The sequence below is a fragment of the Podarcis pityusensis genome, assembly GCF_964106645.2.
Source record: "Podarcis pityusensis genome assembly, chromosome: 1".
Lineage (NCBI taxonomy): Eukaryota > Metazoa > Chordata > Lepidosauria > Squamata > Lacertidae > Podarcis > Podarcis pityusensis.
The window spans coordinates 136,186,075-136,205,886 of record NC_138028.1 but is presented as its reverse complement, the minus strand read 5'-3'; the positions used below and the strand labels follow the sequence as shown (position 1 = coordinate 136,205,886).

At 44.7% G+C, this 19,812-nt stretch overlaps 2 protein-coding genes across 9 annotated transcripts in view; one reads left to right on the top strand and one right to left on the bottom strand.

The window, feature by feature from the left end:
* The window catches only part of ATIC (5-aminoimidazole-4-carboxamide ribonucleotide formyltransferase/IMP cyclohydrolase), a 30,433-nt gene extending 17,732 nt beyond the window's left edge, over positions 1–12,701 (top strand). Inside the window, exons 13-16 of the mRNA XM_080982272.1 lie at positions 1,078–1,170; positions 8,473–8,655; positions 10,302–10,457; positions 10,896–12,701. Of these exons, the coding sequence (XP_080838398.1) occupies positions 1,078–1,170; positions 8,473–8,655; positions 10,302–10,457; positions 10,896–11,015 (552 nt within the window). The 3' untranslated portion in view covers positions 11,016–12,701. The remainder of the gene's footprint in view (positions 1–1,077; positions 1,171–8,472; positions 8,656–10,301; positions 10,458–10,895) is intronic.
* Positions 12,702–16,287: 3,586 nt separating this feature from the next.
* Positions 16,288–19,812, bottom strand: part of FN1 (fibronectin 1) — a 72,600-nt gene continuing 69,075 nt past the window's right edge. For 4 of the 8 annotated variants that reach the window (XM_081015099.1, XM_081015101.1, XM_081015102.1 and 1 more), the window contains 4 exons: positions 19,394–19,519; positions 18,567–18,673; positions 17,684–17,794; positions 16,288–17,044 (listed from right to left, as the gene is read on the bottom strand). In XM_081015099.1, the coding sequence (XP_080871225.1) occupies positions 16,967–17,044; positions 17,684–17,794; positions 18,567–18,673; positions 19,394–19,519 (422 nt within the window). In that variant the 3' untranslated portion in view covers positions 16,288–16,966. The remainder of the gene's footprint in view (positions 17,045–17,683; positions 17,795–18,566; positions 18,674–19,393; positions 19,520–19,812) is intronic. The other 4 variants (XM_081015100.1, XM_081015104.1, XM_081015105.1 and 1 more) reach the window with 1 other exon arrangement.

The window sequence follows — 19,812 nt, the reverse complement described above, 5'->3', positions numbered from 1 at the left end:
CTAAACTGTCCATCTTCACTAGTAATACAAGGATGCCAAGAAATCTGGAGACGGGCTGGAGATCCTGTATGTAGTGAGGATGGTAGAAGCAGAAGCCAGTTGCTCTCTGTATTGGTGAAACTTGCTCATCTGAAAATCCACCTTTCCTGCTCAGATAAATCCTTTGGGGTGCTTGTTGGATGTTTCCATAACCTGTTGGGGTTTGGCCTGCAGCTGTCTTTGGGTCCAGCCCACTTCCAGGTACCTGGCCTGCTCTGCAGCAGAGTAATCACGCAGCTTCCACAGCATGTGGGAGTTCCAAGACTAGCACGGAGAGTAGAAAGAAATCACAGGAAATGATTGAGTACAGACACAAGTCTTTACGGTCAGTTTTAAGCATGGCTGTTACAAACTATACAAAACAAAGCCTCTGCTAGGGCCCTGATCGAGGCAGTTTAAACTTAATGCTCAGGCCTGGCCCTAAAAACTGCCAGACCGTCTCTCACATCGTCACAGTTTGAGAGAAGAGTTTAGACTAAACATCTCTTAACTGTCCAGTACAGAAGGGTGCATGGGTAGAGACATTCTTCACAGTGACCTTGCACCCTGGCTTCTAGCATCTTCTGGAAACTCAGTGTTGTTTCTGGGAATGAATGTCACTCCCCCCCCCCGGGTCCCCAGCCCCCCTCTTCTCAGCTCCCCTCTTGGTCTCCAGGGAAGAGGCAGCAGCCCTGTCAGGAGAGAGAGAGACTTCACACAGGGCTGGTGAAGAGATGTCAGTGTCTCATGGAGACAGCTGCCTTGCTCTGCAGGGGAATTCTGTTAAAGACCACCTAGATTTTTCTAGAAAAAAACTGTTGTGCCTTCATTTTAATTCAACAGTCATCTAACCACTCAGGTTATAGAAGATAATTGGTTTGCAGAGTGTTTAGAGTAAAGACTCAAAACAGTTATTAAAGTAAGTTCCCTGATCTTCAGTTTTATGTCTTGAGTAGTGCTGCTTAGGAAGTGGGTTTTTCCTTTCCTTTTGCCTTTGCAGCCAATTTCCATTACTTTAATAGTGATACCTTCTCAGCCACCTCTCTCTTGTTGTTTCAGCTGCCTGAGCCAGCAATCCGAGATCTGATTGTTGCCAGCATCGCTGTCAAATACACCCAGTCTAATTCAGTTTGTTATGCCAAGAATGGACAGGTAACTGCTTGGAAATGTTCAAGGGAGATCATCCCATTGTACTTTCTGGCCAGAACGTCAGCTTTTGAAACTTGGTGCTGTGAAACAAATACAAGTGCAGTGATTTAGACATCTTTCTGCAGGGTCTGCAGTTTAAGTTTTGCTAAGTTTCATTTGATACATTCTTCCCTTCCCACCTTTTTCTATGTTCCCTGGCTCACAGACTCCAAAATTTCCCTTGTGTGTGTTTACTATATTGAAGCCAGCAGCATAGTGGGTGATGATGGATATACATTGTAAGTGATTGAGGGCACATTCTCTGCCCAGAAAACAAATGCCTCGGTGTACAGTGAATGTGTTTTCAAACCATTTACGCCACACTGTCACTGCAGTCCCCCATCAGACTTAAGAGTGCCACTTGCATGCCTTGGAAGTGTTCCCCTTCACACCTCTTGTTTATTATTTTCAAGTGCATGGCAGACCTTTCTGTATACTTTCCAGTTCTGAACTTGTCCAGAATTTGAGTGGCGATGTTGAGCTAGAAACTGTGTTTGGGATATTGAGTCCTGTTGAGTTGCTGCTGTCCTTTTAAAGACGCTTTGGCTTGTTGGGACCAATCTGCTGACTTTGAAAGAGTTCTCCTGCCTTTGCAAGGAGACTTGTTTGTGGTGCCAGGCAGGCTTACTGCCGCTGCGCCATAAATGTCAATATGTCTCCCTGCATTGAAGTGCTGCTAGGGGCAGACTGGCAGGAAATCCTCTTGTGAGCCAGGGAAACTGTGGACAAAACGGCGGCTCCCTTGGCCTGAAAACAAGATGAGCACTGCAACCCCATAGTCGCCTTTGACTGAACTTAACCGTCCAGGGGTCCTTTACCTTTTTTTTATAACTTGCCAATTTGCTCTGCTCTCCTAAGGAGTCTAGGGTGGCAGTCATGTGTCCTGTGCTTTATCAACACTGTAAGCTTACAAGGTGGGAGATTGTGGGAGCTTCCCAGCAGGTTTGTCACTGTTGCTTGCCAGGAAGGGTGAGGAGCTTGGTGCTGTGCTGGTGGTGCAGTTTTTAATTTTGATCTTATTAAAGTGCTTCAGAGAAGCCTCATGGGCTGTAGCTGCTGCTGGTCTCACAGGTCATTTCAAGCTCATGTCCTCCCCATAAGCATAATAAATAGGACTGGTCCAGGAACAAAGCGTGTTTGCCGCTGCTCCCTTTCAAGAACGGTGTTGTGCATCCCTCCTTGATGTTTCCTCCAGAGCCTTTGCAGAGGCAGCTGCATTTTCCATTGTTGGAGCGTTGCAATAATGACTGTACCATCTGTGATGCTGGGGAAGTAAGAGACTCCATTCAGGTTCAAGCAGAAGGAAGACTCCTCTTTGCTACTTGGGGCAAATGGTGTACATTTTGATTCTGTTTGTGTATGGTACATTTTGAACTGTTCTTGTTTTTCTCTGGATGTTGGGCTTCTACCCTGCCCCCCCCCCCCACTTTTTAAATGGTAGCAGTTATAGCAACATAATGAGCTTTTTTCTCTGTGTCAAAAGCCTCTTAGTTGACTTCATCCTGTGATTTGTTTATGTGCTCAGGGGGCTATTCAGAGGCTGAGCTGAAAAACAAGGGGGGGGGGGAGCCTCTGGAATAATTTAGGATTCTAATCCTGCTTCTGTTTCTTCTCCGGATAAATGATTGAACTGTTTATACCGTCATTTCAGTTGACAGACACGAGGGCTGTATTCTGTTGCAGTCTCTGCAAACATCCCAAGAGAGTTAACTAGAATACACTGAGATTCTTCGTTGCAATAAACAAGTCATTCAGACCTGAAATGGCAACTCTCCATTGGGTACTTTTGATATACCTTGTACCTGGCTGGTATAGTGTTGGCTGTGTAAATGTTCAGTTGCTTTTATCACCATTCAAGAGCCATTGAAATTCGTGGCAAATCTCCCGTAAATCTTAAAGGAACAGGGTCACACCCAGAATGAACAAGCCCTTGGGCGGCCCCTTAACTTTCAGGGGTGTGTGCCATGACTCCTCCCCCCCCCTTGGGATGTGCTTCAATATTGTCCAGCTCCTGATGTTGAGGGCTTATCCACACTTCCTCTTGCCCCACTCTGTTCCCCAGGGAAAAGAGTCTACTCCTTAGGACTCAGCTGAGTGCCAATTGGAGCAAACCGCAATTTGGGTTTTCTCTGGCTTGATGCTGGCTCCGTTTCAGAGCTAGAGGGTTTTCCCTGGGGAAGGTGCAGGGCAGGGGGAAACAGCTCAGACCCCCATGTTTCTAGGCACGGGACAAGGGGGAGCGTGAGGGAGCCCTAAGTGCCCCTCGAGTTTTTATCTTCAGAGCTGACAGGATTTGCTGCTTTCCCCCTTAACTAAGAATCACGGTACTCAAATTCAGTTACTCAGACGAGAGGCATATAATAAGCAACCCAGAATGCTTATGAAGGAATAAAGGTTATAGAAGCACATGGCCTTAGCTCCTGAATTGTTCTTCCCCAGGGACAGAAGGGCTGCTTCCATTCACATCCAACGGAAACCCCTGCTGTGATTTTTGTAATTTCCTGTAGACCCACCCCCTCCCCTGCCACGGCCACCTATATTTTTGCCACCACCAAAGCAAGGTAGATTTTCTAGGGGCTGCATGTGGCTTGGGGAATTGGTGGAAACTATCATGCTGGGGTAAAAAAGCTTTTTGGCCCTGGGAGCAGATCTGAAGGTGGAGGTTGTAAGGAGTGCCATAGCGCAGTTAAGGAGCAGCGCTGGGAGGGAGTTGTGGTTTCTGCCGCATGGCTCCTTGAGTGTAGAGGATCCAGAGCACACTTTGCTTGGAAGGGAAGCAAGTTCACACACCTTGTCTTTCACTCAGTGACTACGAAGGAGCAAGAATTAACAAATCAAACATCACAGACCAGGTTCTCAAACTTTTTTCTCAGAATATAAATTAGCTCACCCCACATCAGATTTTTTATTGATAATAAATACATTGGAAAACACAAAGAAACAACTCCTAGCAGTGCTTGAATTATAACACAGAACACAACTTCTATATAATATGGTCATGAGACACCCAGAAAGTATAAAACAGTCCAGCTTCATAAGAACATGAATCATTTCCAAAATGTAATTATAAACGAGCCTCTTTCCTCTGTGCCTTAAGTGTGAGTAATCACATTTATATTAGGTGTAGTTTGAGACAAACAAACTCATCTCTTCAACACAAAGAAGCCTTTCTCTTTTCTGATCTTTCATATTTGTCAGAGTTCAAAATCCCTGTTCACAACAATATGTTGTGGAGAACTGTAGAAAAACAGCCAGTGCTCTCACTCTCATTTTAAAAAGATATCCATATTCTGCATTTTATTTTATTTTTTAAGTTGATACTATGCTACACTGAAATGTTGGAATGTTTCTTTGATTGCCCTTGAATCTTCCCACCGCACTTTCCATCCTCTCCTGGCACACCCGTGTGGCAAGGCCTGCCCTTTGAGAGCTACTGCCATAGACCAAGGACTTGTCCTGCTTAGAGGTGCAGTATTTTGTTTGTTGTGAAGATGAAGAGTGTTGTTTGATGTGTAAAATCAGCTTGTATTGAGGTTCAATGCAGTCCTGAAGCCAGTGGAGAAGCCATGTTAGGCAAAAGACCTTTCTAATGGAGCAGGCACAACATTACAGCTGCCCAGCATGCAGGACTCTGTAAATCCATTCATTGTGTAGCCCCTGAGGAATATTAAACAAGCGCATTGTTGTGTAATGCCAGTGGCTGTCTTGTTAGCTAGGAGCATATTATTCATTGGCTGCTAAAAAAAGGACACAAGTCCAGATTTTTCATTCCCTGTCATTGGGGAACAATCCTTATTTTTGTTTTATAAATGATCCTGGCAAGATGTGAAATCACGGTAGGAATAAGACAGCAAATGGTTCATTTCTTTCAGTTTGGCCTTGGACTTAGGGCTTTAACATCTGGAAATGCAGCCTAACCAGCCTGGAAAGTTTGAGGCAGTGGCCAGGCCTCTTGACCCAGCAAGGAACTCATCTCTCCCCTGGTGCTCCTTTCCTTGGGCGGAAACGGGAACACAGTCCCAAAATATTGCAGAGGGTGGGGGTGAGGAGAGTGGAAAGTGCCCCCAACCTGTTTTTAACATAGCAGAATGAAGGCCCAAACCCCAAAAATAATTGAGCTGAAAATGAAATACACGTGGATGAAGCAACTCTTGAGTTTTGGCCATTTGAGATTATAGGCTACCTCCCTGATGTCAGTCGCTTAATTTAGGAGACTATTTGCTCTCTGAGTTCCCTGTTGCAGTGGCACTGGAGGTAATAAGCCTTTTACTGCTTTTAAGCCTTTTACTGTGTTGTAAATAAAAATATGCCCTTTTCCCTTATGGGGTATCCAAGAGCCCATATAGAGTCCTTACATAGGTTCCCTATTGGTAGGAGAAAATAACAGAGGCCAACCAGAGAATATTGAGAAGCAAAGCAGCTAGTAAGCTTGATCTTTATTGATCTGTTGCAAAGCTTCCTAGCTGCTTTGCTTCTCAATATTCTCTGGTTGGCCTCTGTTATTTTCTCCTACCGATAAGGAACCTATGTAAGGACTCTATATGGGCTCTTGGATACCCCATAAGGGAAAAGGGCATATTTTTATTTACAACAACTGCTCTTTAAATACAGGCTTAACAATGAATTCAGAATTTTAATCTACAGTAATAAGATCGATCTGAGCATATGGAGATTGCTTCAGAGTAAAAATGCATAGAGTTGCCCTGCCTAAGCATGGAACTGGCATTATTATCTGAATTAGTGCAGGGTTGTGAATCTACAGTTGTAGCATAGCTTTTGAGTCCTCATTGCATTAGAATGAGGTTTACACCTTTCCCTGGATTTGCTTAGATTTTTAATCTGTCTCTTGAGTTCAAGGTGCGCAGAGCAGAATGCATGGTTCATAAAACACACACATATACACACATACTGACGGATGTTTATCCTCACAACAGGAGGTAGTTTAGGCTGAAAAGATGTGACTGTCCCATTAGCTTTGTGGCTGAACGGCTATTTGAATTTGGTCCCTTGACTCCTGATCCCAACAATCATAATTTCTGCACCCAGATTGTAGTTTAGAGTGTCAGATGCTATTCTTTCAGTAAACGTTATTAAGCCCTGCTGCTAGATAGGATTGCAGTCATGAATAATAATAACTGGTAATTTCTATAATTGTGGACCCTGGAAAAAATGAGCAGGGAAATTGTTATTGATTGCACTGGTAATTACCTGGTTTTAGGTTAACATTTCTCCCGGTGAGTGCCGGTCTGTAGAGAGGGGGAGGATGGTGTAACACTGCTCTTGGCTTTACGCAAAATAAAACATATGTTGTCTTCTTAAAAGTATCCTCTCCAGTCAGTCTGCTAAACTGCTCTCCAGCCCACCTGTAAAATAAATTATGTAATGACTTTTCCCGGAGCATTTTAGATAGATATAACAGCGTATTAGAAGGGCTGAGACCACAAAACCTTTGGATGCTAAAAGAAGCTTGTTAGCCAGACTTTGCGCGTGAGGGTGATTGCCCCCGTTTCGCTTTCTTCATTTATTAGTGGATTTACAGGACAGCCGTTTGAAGTAGACTAGTTTCTTAAGAAGTTGTCTTCACATGCATGGGTTTTCTGATGGATTGCTGCTATTTCTGCTTCAGATTGAGCACCTGCAGGCAGGTAGAATTTAGATAGGAAGAAACTGGATTTGCTACTAAGCAGAAAGGCATTAGCTTAGCAGAAGAAGTTGTCTTTCTGCACCAGTTAATTATTTCTGGCTTTGGCAATGCCCAGTATAAGTGCCTCCATAAGGGGCAGGGGGGAAATTGTGACCTTGCAGCAGCAGCAGCAGCATTGTGTGTACCTGTGGGGCTGCCACAGCTCCCCTGGAGCTCCTCTGGCCTAATGACCACAGCACTACCATCCGGACAACATCCACTGTTGCTTCCTCATCCTCCCTGCCCCGAGCCATCACTTCCAAAAGAGATGGTGTGCCTCAGGCAAATGACTTTAATATTGAATGGACTTAGGAGGCAGCCTTGATACTGAACAGCCAGACTGCGCTCTTTGGGAACGTGGAAATGTGTGACTGCAGTTGCCCTCCTGCGCAGCCAGGCTTCCTGCCTGGAACTGACTGGATAGCACCTGGAGTATATAAAAATCCAGTCTTCCTTCTAAATTTCATTTAGATTCCGCCCGCTTTTCTAGTCCTCATTGTTGTGAAAAAAAAGTTTGAAAATATATGTAGAACTAAAGTGGTAATAAGCAGGGATTGGAACTCAAAAGTTTTGGATGTTGGTATTCTCTATCTCTTCCCCCCTCTTTCTTTCTCCTTAACGTTAGAGGCCTATGAGTTGTGTCTCCCCACCCCTTCAAAAAAAGCTCAACAGTTTCTATGTTACTCTTGTATCATCATATGTTCCAGCATTTTGTAAACCAAAATGGTGGGGTTTATGTGCTTTTTTGCGGGGGATTTTTTGCAGTCAAGCAGTATACAAAATTGTATTAAAGTAATGAATAAATTTCAGCTAGAAACTTACCTACTCCTGAGCTGTATATTTCCCTGCTTGCAAATCTAACCTTTGACAATTTTCCTATATGTTGTTTTGCTTACGTGGACAAGTTCATATAATGCTGGACAGCATCAGGTTACACAGCCTGTGGTCCTATTGAACCTGGTAAGACTGAATCCCAAGGAAATATCTTGGAGCTTTATAATCCCCCTTTGGGTTGGGGCCCCTAATCTTTTCCTGAGGTTCAGGGCTGCAGTGAGCCTTCTCTAGGCCAGTGACACATATTCACTCAGCCAGAATTGACTCTCTTTGGCTGCCTTAACCTCCTGCACCATCTGCCCATTTCAATGAAGTCTGTAGTGATTGTGGAAATTAAGATAGCTTACAATGTAGTAGAGAATATTACAGCTTTCTCCACAGTGTTTGGGACTCCCACATTGGAGAACGGCTCATCTCAGAACACGCAGTGCAACTGCTTTCCCAGAGCAGGCTAGATGCCTAGAAATTCTCATAACTTGAGTGCTTCCTTTTCCTTGGCTCAATGCAGAGATTACTGAAGAAAAAGCAGTCTTGTTTCCTAACTTAACAAATATTTTGCTTCCCACCCCCCCCACCCCCGGCAGGTGTGTAATGTTCAGGAATCTTGTTTCTAAACTGGTACATATTGGTGACACAGTTTGTTTAAGGTTTGGCTTTTCTGGTGAGGCCTTGAGTGAATTTCTTAGGAAAAGGTGCCCAGGGAAGCTTGCCCCTCCTCCAAATAACTCTAGCGCCTCTGTCTCTTTCAGGTGGTTGGCATTGGAGCAGGGCAGCAGTCCCGAATCCATTGCACCCGACTGGCTGGAGACAAGGCAAACCACTGGTGGCTCAGGCATCACCCCCGGGTGCTCTCCATGAAGTTCAAAGCGGGAGTGAAAAGAGCGGAAATCTCTAATGCTATTGACCAGTATGTCACAGGGACCATTGGAGAGGTAAGCCTGGGGGCGCTTGGCGAGAGTCCAGAATCTGTTCAGGAATGGTGCTTGCATTGATACCCCTTTCTCCAGGGAGCTCAAGGTGGCTTACATGATTCCCCCTGCTCCTCACTTAATCCCTACAACAATCTTGTGAGGTAGGTTATGCTGAGAGGCAGAGACTGGCTCAGGGTCACCCAGTGAGGTTCTTGGCCGAACCAGGGATTTGAACTCTGGCCTCCCAAGTCTGGCACTCTGACCACTAGGCCACGTGCAACCTCTGCTCACATAGGAGGCACCTTGGAATGCTTACAACCCTGCGAAAGCTCTGCGCCAAGGGCTGCCTTATTCAAATATTCAGTAGGATAGCCAAAGCCTAGGGAGAAAGGGATGTGCCTTGCATATTCATGTGCTTGGGATGGGAGCTCTTGGTTGTGATTGCCATGGCTGGATCTATGTGCTGTTAGTTATTGAAGCTGTAATTCTCTGTTGCTTTTATATAGTACTTAATTACAAAAAACAACAGTATGAAAAACAGTCAAGTTTTTTCCAAGTGCATTAGACTTCTTAGGGTAGAGCCCCCCCCCCCCCCCCGGCAAGTTAGATGATCCTTGGAAGCCTCAGTAAAAAGGCCAGGCATCTCCACATTTCTCAGAGGCAGACAATACTCCCATCATGAAGTGCATCTGAAAGGTAAGAGTCAGATTCAAATTAAACTAGGATCAGTATCAAGTGTCTTCCTTCCACATCTGGGTTATCATATTTATCACATCATATTTATCAACTGATATTTCAGAAGATCCAACCGGGTACCTTTATAGCTGCTTCCACGAGAAGGTCTGGTTCGTAAAGAGGGAAGGTTCCTAAAGACTTCAATCTGAAGTACCAGAAGAAATTAAGTCAGAGCTGCCGCCTAGTTCTCATCAGAGATCTTTAAGGGAATAAAAGGACCACGAATGGCAACTCTCTGGTTGAAAAGCTTGTGCCGAAAACATTAAAAACAAATATCCAAATTTGAACACTGCCCCCACCCCCTTTAGCTGCAGAAGGGTGTTTGACTTCTTATTCCAATTACTTGAATGCTTCTCTGGCAAGTTCAGGGCTTCCACAAACGTTGCATAACTTGGTAAACTACACACTCCTTCGGAATGCAATAAAGTCTGAATGCAATAAAGCAAACAGGGATGTGGTTAAAACAGACATTCTGCAAATCATGTCAGAAGTCTGATTGCTTCCTTGGGGCAAACGGCAGCTGGATCAGTGGCACTCAAGACAGAGGACAGTGAGCCAAAATCCTGTTTTGTTAAATGTTGTGTTGGGCTCCTTGTACTAAATGGTCTGTTTGGGTGCTTTGATGTTTACTCACTGGCTGGAGTAGCAGAAAATAGGCCAAGCAAAGCAAATGACTGAAATGAGCAGGGTGCTTTGTAGCAGGAAGCTATAAGGGTACGTGTGTGCATTAGTTTAAACAACAAAGGAACCAGAGGGGCTTAGAATTTAATAAACCTCCGAGTACAAATTTTGTAGCAAGGTGTTTTACGTGGCTGTGACCTTCCAGTGGGGAACCTAGAGAAATGTTTGCATTCTTGTCACTGTATTTGCCTGCATTGTTGAATTAGATGCCATCAATGAAGCAGGTGAATTTTTAAAATGCCCCTTTGCAGGATGAAGATCTTGTCAAGTGGAAGGCGCTGTTTGAGGAAGTCCCAGCTTTGCTAACTGAGGCAGACCAAAAGGCATGGATTGGGAAACTGAACGGAGTCTCGCTCAGCTCTGATGCTTTCTTCCCTTTCAGGGATAACGTGGATAGAGCAAAGCGGGTAAGGCTGTGGAATTGGGGGTGGGGGGGTGACTGTGACTCTTAATGGCTAGCAGGCCTGAGGAGAATATGTCCAGTTGGCTGCTCTTGCTCTGCATGCTGGCTCCCTAAAGTCTGTTTTGTAGGTTATGGTTGCAAGTAAGAGGTATCAAAGTGGAAGCAGGAGTAGCTGTAGGGAAATTTAGTCCTGACATGCATTTCAGGAAAAGCTGGTGATACTTACTCAAACTCGGACAGGTTGCAATTCTCATCTTTCAGCACCTTCCAAAGAGAAGATTCACCACCCTTAGTATCCTCTCTGACCTCCGTTTAGGACAATCTTCCCTAAAAGTGGTTGACAGCTTTTGTGGGCACCCCATATGTGCAGAATTGTGCAACAGCTAATGAAATGGTTCAACAAAGCTGATTTGTTTTTGTCTCCCTCCTCCTTTTCTCTCAGAGTGGAGTCCAGTTCATTGCTGCCCCTTCTGGTTCAGCAGCTGACCAAGTTGTGATCGAAGCCTGTGATGAGCTGGGAATAACTCTAGTTCATACCAGCCTCCGTCTCTTCCACCACTGAAGCTTCCCCATGTTGCCAGACATTCCTCCTTGCTCATTTGCTTGTCTCTTTGCTTGTGGAAGCATCCTCATTAACGGGTTCTTGCTTGTTTTCTAAAAAGCCAGTCTTCATGGGAACATTTCACTTTATATTCTACATATGATACCAATTGCTTTGAGAAAACTAAAGTAGCTAGCCTCTGATGCATTTCTTGAAAAATTAATGGACAAAAGTGTTTGTCACTAATGTGTCTGAAGTCAAATTCTTTATGCATTCAAGGCGTGGACATTGGTTTTATTGGCTTTTGCAGTATGCAGATAATCAGCTGGGCATTGTATGTATGGGAAGCAGATAATCATTGTACTTTGATATTAAAATACCACATTTAATCTCATAATAGTCTCACCCCCATTTTTGCAGCTCTAAAGTGGGTTCCAGTGCTTTCCCCACATAATAGTTGCAGGGTATAATTTGACAGCAGGAGGATCCGTGGAGCTGGGCTGCCAATGGCCTTGATTGCTGGCTATTGACTGGGAAGGGCATTCAACCCGGGTGCCAGATTGCTTTTGCCTCTCTGGGTCCCTCCATCTGTTCATGCCTCTGGGCGCGAGAGCTGCCGGAGGCCTGTGCAAACTTGGCAGGCGTGGAACTCCAGCGCCCCACAACTTGGCTCACACCCAACCGCTGAGGCCTGCGTCTCCTCCTGCCCACACTCTGGGACACGACGGCTTCCACCCACCTTGACGGCTTCCAGCCATTACCGTAATTCACTACATAATGGTTGCAACCCCCCCTTTTTGGGGGGGAGAGTATTAAAAATGCAGCAATGATGCAGTGAAATATGGTATTTCTATTGCACTCACGAAGAGCAAGTTACAATTGCTAATAAAATAGTTAAAACAAAATGTAATGCATCAGCAAGCATTAACAATATAAAATGGTAGCAAGATAAGTAAACTTCACAGCAGTGGGAATAGAGGCAAAGGCCTGGGTGGTGGTTTTAAATTGGTGCCCAAAACTTAGCACTGTACAGACAGGATATTCTGAATTTGGGGTGCCTGACCCCTAGTGATGTTCACTGGCCACTCCGATTGCAGCTTCTTCTGCGGTTTCTCCTATCATGGTTAAATATGATGAGGTGACTGGCAACTACAAAACTTACTGTGCACCCTCAGCAGACGTTACCTCCACAACAGCTAAACCTCTTTTTTAAAGGGATGGAAGGATTTATAGACCTACAAGCATGGAAGAAGCTGCACTCACACGGATAAGTGAGAATTTGAAGGGGCTCCAGCACAAGTAATATAATACATGTTGAGTAAATTTATAGAATAAATGTCGTAGTTTGTAGCCATGCCGTTATAAGCAACCACAATACATTCTTTTGTTAACAAGGGGTTGGGGAACAACTGCAGGAGGATCTGCAACAGTCTGAAGCTTTATCGGGCTCCTGTATGCTTATTCTCTGTATTCTGTGCTCGGTACCTGGACACCAACTTGTGGTCCGACTATAAATATGTTAAACTCCAGCACTTGCACCGGGACATCAAGATGCTCTGTGCAGCAGCTTCTACTCTACATACTCTCACATAAGACCAGGAGAGATAAAGACTTACAGAAGCTGAAGCCTCATCTTTCTAAATGTTTGTTTCCCTTTTCAGAACTCTGAAATCAAAACAGTGAGCTACAATAAAAAGATTTGCCTTATGCTTAGTTGGAATTATTAAATGTGAACTGTCTTTGGGGAGGTGTATTATAAAGTGATGGAAATAACCTCTGCCATGCTGACAGCAGAATATGTGGTAAGAGTAGGTAATTTTCACTGCCAAGGGGGAGGAAACCGGCAGCATGGTTTCTGCGTGTTTGGTGGTTTATTAAAAATGTCTCCACTGTGAAATACTCTGAAGCATGTTTTGCTGTGCTTGTCAGATCAGATGTGCAGTTTAAACAAAGAAGTTATTTGTTACAGGCATGAAAGTGACCAAGCAACAAAATTGACTCAATTTCTAAAGGGTTTTCCCCAAAGTGTAAGAGAGAATTGTTTGCTTTTTTAGGGAGTTGGGTCAGCACTTCTGTCTCCTTTAGGAAAGCCTTTAATTTGCCTGGAGAAAGAAACATTTTAGGTATATGCTCAGTGTGGGTATGTTCACCTGGGTAATTCACTCTAATCTAAATAGACAGGAGCTTTTGATTTTACTTTACTTTCTATACCAAAAACAAAGTCAATAGCTGGCGAGCTAAAGCTTTTTAATTTTTAATTTAGCCAATGGCAAGTGTTGAAGAGATGGTGCTGTCCAGCTCATCTAACACTCAGTGTAGTTGAGATGCAATGGTAGATGAGAATGAACTGCAGCTGCTGGAGAAAAACCCTTCATAGGCTCTTGTTAGACAGGTGTGGTGTAATCTGGAGCACCAAGTTACGCTGGCTGTATTCAAGTGAAGTAGAACAAAACTTGGAACAGAAGAGCACCCACCTCCCTGCCTCTTGGCTCATTTCAAGTTGTGCTGTAGTTGGCTAGAGGGACGCAACCTGTTCAAGCAGCACTGCCTAACAAGTTGCTCGTTTGGAAGTGCACAACTAAAACAAAGACTTCTGTAATCATACTTGGGGGGAACCTCCATTGGAGGTGGTGGGACTTGAATGAATCTCTCTGAAAGCAAGGTTCAACATGGCCCAGCCTACAAAGGGAATGCTTTGTGCTATTTGTGACCCTGCAACTACGCGGTTGTATGAACTGGCCTTGGATGACAAATGAAGGTAGGAAAATGTGCTTGGTGGTTTCTCCTGTTGGCATCCATCTGTCTCAAGGGACAATGGAGTGTGCCTCCAGGGGTGAAGTCAAATGGCTGCATTTGCAGCACTGAGTGACCTCCCCAGGGCACAAGCCTTGGCAGTGTGTATGGAGGTCTTGTGCTGCCCAGACAAAAAGACCCCTCTCTGCCTCACTAATGTGGCCCAAAGGAAAGCAGGACAATACATGTGGCACCAGCTTGGTGCCAAACATACTGAACTGGTGGCCTGCATTGATTAAAAAATAAACTGCCTTTTAGGACAGTTTTACTAGGAGCAAATACAGTCATCCCCTTACTTGCGCACGATTGAGTCACATGCGACTGCATACATGCAGCATTGTGAAATAAATAATACAATTCTAACCTGAAATGGTGGGTTAGAGCTGGAAAATCCTTGTGACCCCCAAGGAGACTCTCCTCAGAGGCCGTAGAGTACGCCAGTGAGCCAAAAGTCCAGAAAAAAAGACTCCAAGGGCTCCAAAATGGTGTGCGGACGCTCTCACTGCTGCCACACTCTCCCACTCAACAACGGGGACTTCTTGGAAGATGGTGGACCAGAGAGAGCTCACTCTGAGACACTCCCACGCTACCCAACAAATCCTGCTACCCCCACAAATGGAACCGTGCTAAAAACGCCAACAATGAGACCGGGGTCAGCAAGTTTTACCTCGCCTGGGCCAGTTCACTCCAGAGATCCCTCTCTGGGCTGGATTGCGCACACACCTGAGCACACGTCCGTGTGATTTCCGGTGTCTGCGCAGATGCAATTTCTGGTGCCGCAGAAGCGAGTCCCCACATCGTGCTGCGCCGGTTTAGCGCAGCGCACGGGGACTTGCCGAGCAGGCAGCTTGGTTTGGGGGGTGGCTCATGGGCCGGTTAACCCCCGTGGGCTGCTTGTGGCCTATGGGGGTTAGGTTGCCTACCCCTGAATGAGGCAGAAAAAAGGAGGTGAAAACAACCTGTCCTCTTGGAGGGAAAAGAGGAAGTCCAGCCACAAAGTGGCTTCAGCACCAGCCATGCAAACGGTAGGAAGGGGCAAGACAGTCTCCCTCCCTGCCCACCGCTTCCCTTTCCCACTCTGGACCCAACATCCCTGCTACCAATCAACCAAACCTTTAAACAGCTGTTGGGTGGGAAGCTGCAGTGGGTTCCCCACTTTCGCTTATGCACACAGGGCCCGCAACATACGCCCCGTCCCCCGGGAAGTTTGCTGTTGTCAGAGAACGGCTGGGTGACAAACAGTGGCATCAGCTGAGGAACCACCAAGAGAAACCCCAGAAGAGGAAGGCTCAGAGCCCAGGGATTGGTGATGGGACACTGAGGAGAGTTCAAGGAGTGGAATGCTATTGGGTCAACAGGATTTAGTGAGCAGGGCAAGTTCAACTATTTTTGATCACAAATAGCTAACATCTACTGTGACAAGCTCCCCTCCCCCCTTGTCTCCAAGGACACGCAGAGTGATGCGTAGGCCAGAACAAAGATTAGAGATGCCCAGATGCAGTTTGAGACTGCTTGGAAACATCTGGCAGAGAGGAGCCTTAGAGGGGGTAGAAGGTGGGGACAATCAGTCCTGGCAAAACCTACTCAGAGTGTTGTTGAGTTTATGTTTGTTGCCTTGAGTAAAGTTAACTTCACTAACAACTGGTTCTGCTTCTTCTGGCCTGCACCAGACTCCAGCCCTGACACCTGCAGTAAAGACTGCAAACAGCAATTTTCATGATAGCAACATTAACAGTATTGCAAGCCATATTGTGTAACAAAAGCTGTATTACAGTATTAGCATTTTGCTGTTGTAATCATTGCAGTCTTGGGTTCTGTATGTTTTTAGCCTTGTATTTCATGTTGTGACTGAAGACGGTTAAGATCTCAGGGAGTACCGCTGCCAAATGCTTTAAAAATAGGGTCACAATCACTGGGCGTAGAGCATCAACATTCAACAGCAGACCCTCTTGTTGCCCTAAAGCAAAATCTTTCCATACCATCACCTCCTCCCCTGACTACTTCAAATGGTCTAGATCAGAATGGGGCAAGAGTAGAGAAAAGGCCATCAAGGTAGGCTAAAGATGCCTCATTCCCACGATAAATTCAGGGTGGGCTTTCTTCACCTGTTTCACAAGATAGGTGTCTTATAGCAATAAAGGCTAAGAGAGAGAATTTCCTTTGCTGTATGAATTAGTGATTCCAGTTTCAATTTTCACGCAGCCACAAAACTCATTAGGTAGCCTTAGGCCGGTTGCCACCTATCAACCTAATCTATCTTACAACGAGGGAGGTAATGAGCAGGGGAGACATGGCTGGTGATGTTTTGAAAAATGAAAAGCTCAAAAAATATAAAGGAGATGTATTTTTTTGTTGTGATAGATCCACACTTGCACCAACGGTGCTGCTATACAGCAGCTGTATTTCAGTGCCTAGAAGGGGGATGCAGAAGAGCTCCATGTTCCAGATCCAGGGATGAGCTACACAATCCAAAGAAGAGAGAGACAACTAGACACACAGCTGGATTGTAAATCTTTTTATTAAAAGAGTTGTCTCCCACAGTAGTTAAAGCTTTGGCACTTACAGTATAAAAAATAATCACTGATCATAATTATACCAAATTCCTCTGTCAATGGTGTACTAAGTGTCTTTAATATATTTTCCTGTTAAAAAAACACTGAGGGGGAGGGGAGGGAGCAGGGAAAGGAAGAACAATGTTGATAAATAACAGTACGAGATACAAACATACCGCTAGGGAAAGAAATTAGGATAATTTAGAAAGATTAGGACTGTGCATATTTTTAGATATCACAGTGATGGGGTTTGCAGTCCCTATTGGTAGCTGCGCAATTAGATGAACACAGAACTTTGGATTTTCATTCATTCCCTATGGCAGGAGAGCCCCTCCCCTTAATCCCTTATGGCTACTGGTTGCTGAGCAAATTATGAGTTAGTATGAGTCGTCTTCAGGGAAAATACTGAATGGTATTGAAACACTGAGCAAAAGAGAAGACAGTATACAACTATCCTTTGTGAAAAGAAGTCTTGAGACACTCCAAGAGTGGCCTCCCTTGGAGAAGCTGTGAGTTGAGTTGAGCAAAGCCGAGAAAGGCGCTCTGGCCACCCGAAGCAGACCTGCTTTCCTCTAGCAGCATTCTAGAGTGGATGGTCTTGGCAAGAAAGACTTTCCTTGGCTGGTGTTAGTCTCCTCGTCGATTTGGCGTCTCTGCTTGTAGATGCAAAGGGTAGAAGCACTCAATGGGGCAGTGAACATTCTGCTGGAAGAAAGGAGGAGGAAGGAAATCAGCTCAACAGGTCTAGAAGGTGGAAAGTATCTTGCTCAGCCAAAATACTTGCATCTGTTGACATTTCACAATGCAAACCCTTAACAGATGAATTGTGAGGTGGAGGGATGGGCAGCAGTTCTGCCGAAGGGAATGGAAATGTTCCTGTTCCATTGCATTCATCAAAGTGATGGCTGTATTGGTTTCCCTTCCTTCTGCCGCTAACCTGGACATGGTCCAATAAACACACTCACTCTTGACACAAACTGCATTCCAGTCTTGTTTCATACCATACCATATCATACCGTAGGATATTGTGGGAACTGGAACCCTGTGGCAGTCAGACTAGGAACGTTTGATTAGTCATCACATGAAAGTGGTTTAGAACTGTTTTAGGCTGGCCAAGCAGATGACTAACTTATTCTAAATATTTTGGTGTTGAACTAGAAGCACTTGATTCTGAAGCTGTGCATCTGATCAGTCTCTTAGATTAGAAACTGCTGGGAGACCCATGATGTTAACAGAAGTTGCCTGTCTATAGTGGAAGACTACCAGGAATTTGCATTCTTAGTGACAACGGTGAGCAGTGCTGAACAGCCACTGCTGTCAGATGAATGGGGCTTCTATACTTACAGTATTTGAAGTTTGTTGCTGTCTCTGTGAGTACTGTGAATAGGTGTGACCAGGAGAACCTTCAGGTGAGAGCGCAGCCCCTGGCCGACGACAATTGTCACAACGCCAGCCCTTTAAATAAACAAACACTGCATTTTAGCATGAGATTCTGAATGGAAGATGCCATATATATCAAATTTCAATTTTGTCCCTGAAGAAAAGTGGCATACACAATTGTTTCCCTTCGTATCCTAAGGGAAAAGATCCAGTCAAAATGAGAGGTTGATTCACTAGGTATCACAGGTTCATTCATACAGGTAAATTTTCACTGATTTTAAGTGAATGGGAACTCACTGTGTATGATTACAGTCTTAGTAGGCAGAGGAACTAACAGTGTTTTAAGGTCAAAGTCATTTAAAGTGTTTTCAGTATAGACTTAAATAAGTTGCATGAACAGATGTACTGATCATTTGGGAAATAATATTTCAACAACTACAAAAGCTATCTGAATGAAAGCCATGTTAGGAGACAGGAACAGTACTGCGTCACCTAGGCAGCTCTAAACAGCTCATCCACAATGCTGCAAAAGTACTTGTTCTGAAAGTGGCATTAGTATTGGTAAATCAGACTTCATATACTGCGCATGCCTGTAAAACCAGGCAAAAATGCATAATGTCACATGTTTATTTCTGCTTTAGGCTCCCCTTTAACAATTTCATTTGTAGTGCTTGTTACTGTAGAGTCACTTAAAATGTAATGAACTCTGAACCTGAGTGGGCATTAGCCACAAAATATGTCCAGATTCTGCAAGTATGTCATATTCCCTCCTGCCTCCCCCCCCCCACTCTCTCTCACACACCATGCTGCCTGTTATAAGTCACAGCACTGGTATTAGAATGCTTACCTGCTGTCCTCCATAGCAAGTACAGGAGCAGATGGCCCCAAGATATTCCTTCTGCCACTGCTCTCCTACATGGTACATTTTGCCCTCATCATAGCAAGTTGCTTCATCTACAAAAAAAGCCAAGGAACAAGCAATTCTTTTAACTGGCATGTACTTTGCCACTTGGAGGGCAAAACATCTCAGGTTAAATCCACCTTAACAGTGCCAACCTATACCAGGAAGATTCTTAAGACAATTTAGGAGGTTATCTCCAGTGTGGTATTCATCAACAGGTTGGCAGGATTTTGTTCAGGTTTTCTCCTACCTGCCAGCCTGTGGAAAAGAGGAGGAGGGAAGAAAACCTAGTTGAGTACTGTTGATTTATGGCCACCAGCATTGGCAGTAGGGCCATGAGTTGCCAGTGCTTTCCTGTAAGAGGGAGCACCTAAACTGGGCAGAAACTTTATCCTGATGGCAGGAACACATTTTTCTTGCCTTTTGTGGTATAAAGAATGAACAACCCTGTGCCGAACACCCTCGTTGCCAGTTAAACACTCCTGTAAGAAGAATTGTCCCAGAGGACAGGAATTGGACCCCAACTTTTCATTTTAATTCAGAAAAATAAATCACTAGAGGTGAATTCAGAAAAATAAATCACCAGAGGTGGCATTTAACTACGCTTAACTCAGAGTAGATCCATAAGTTTGGCCCACTAATTTCAATGGATCTACTCTGAGTGAAACCCAGTTGAATAGCACCCTAGATTTCGCTTCTAGGTTATTTTGGGGACAAGCATGAGCAGCAGGAATGTTGTTTTATACATCAAGAAAGGTAATGTCCATACATACGAGGTTCGCATTTGAATTCTCCCTTTCCATTCCCAAGGCAGGTGCAGCTCATCATCTGTCCGTTCTCTCCTTGCCGGTCCCACTTCTCACCAATCTTATAGTTCACAGCGTTGTCATGACACCACTCTGAAGGAACCAAAGAAACGACAGGTCAATAAAGTGATGCTGAATCCACACTGAGCCCTGTTTGACAGTGTGTTGGTCACTTGATGTATTCTGGGGCTTAGGGTCCCATAGACAAAAGCCTCAGGTTTGTAGAAGGAGCTCTTTACAAAGAACAATATTTCAACGAAAAAGAGCTCCTATCCACTCAACTGGCAGCTAGGCACAGCTTGGAAGTAAAAAGGGGCCTGACATGTTTAGTATCCATAAAAAATAATTCCTGTTATTGTTCCCAGGTAACAGTCCCCGCCTATCCA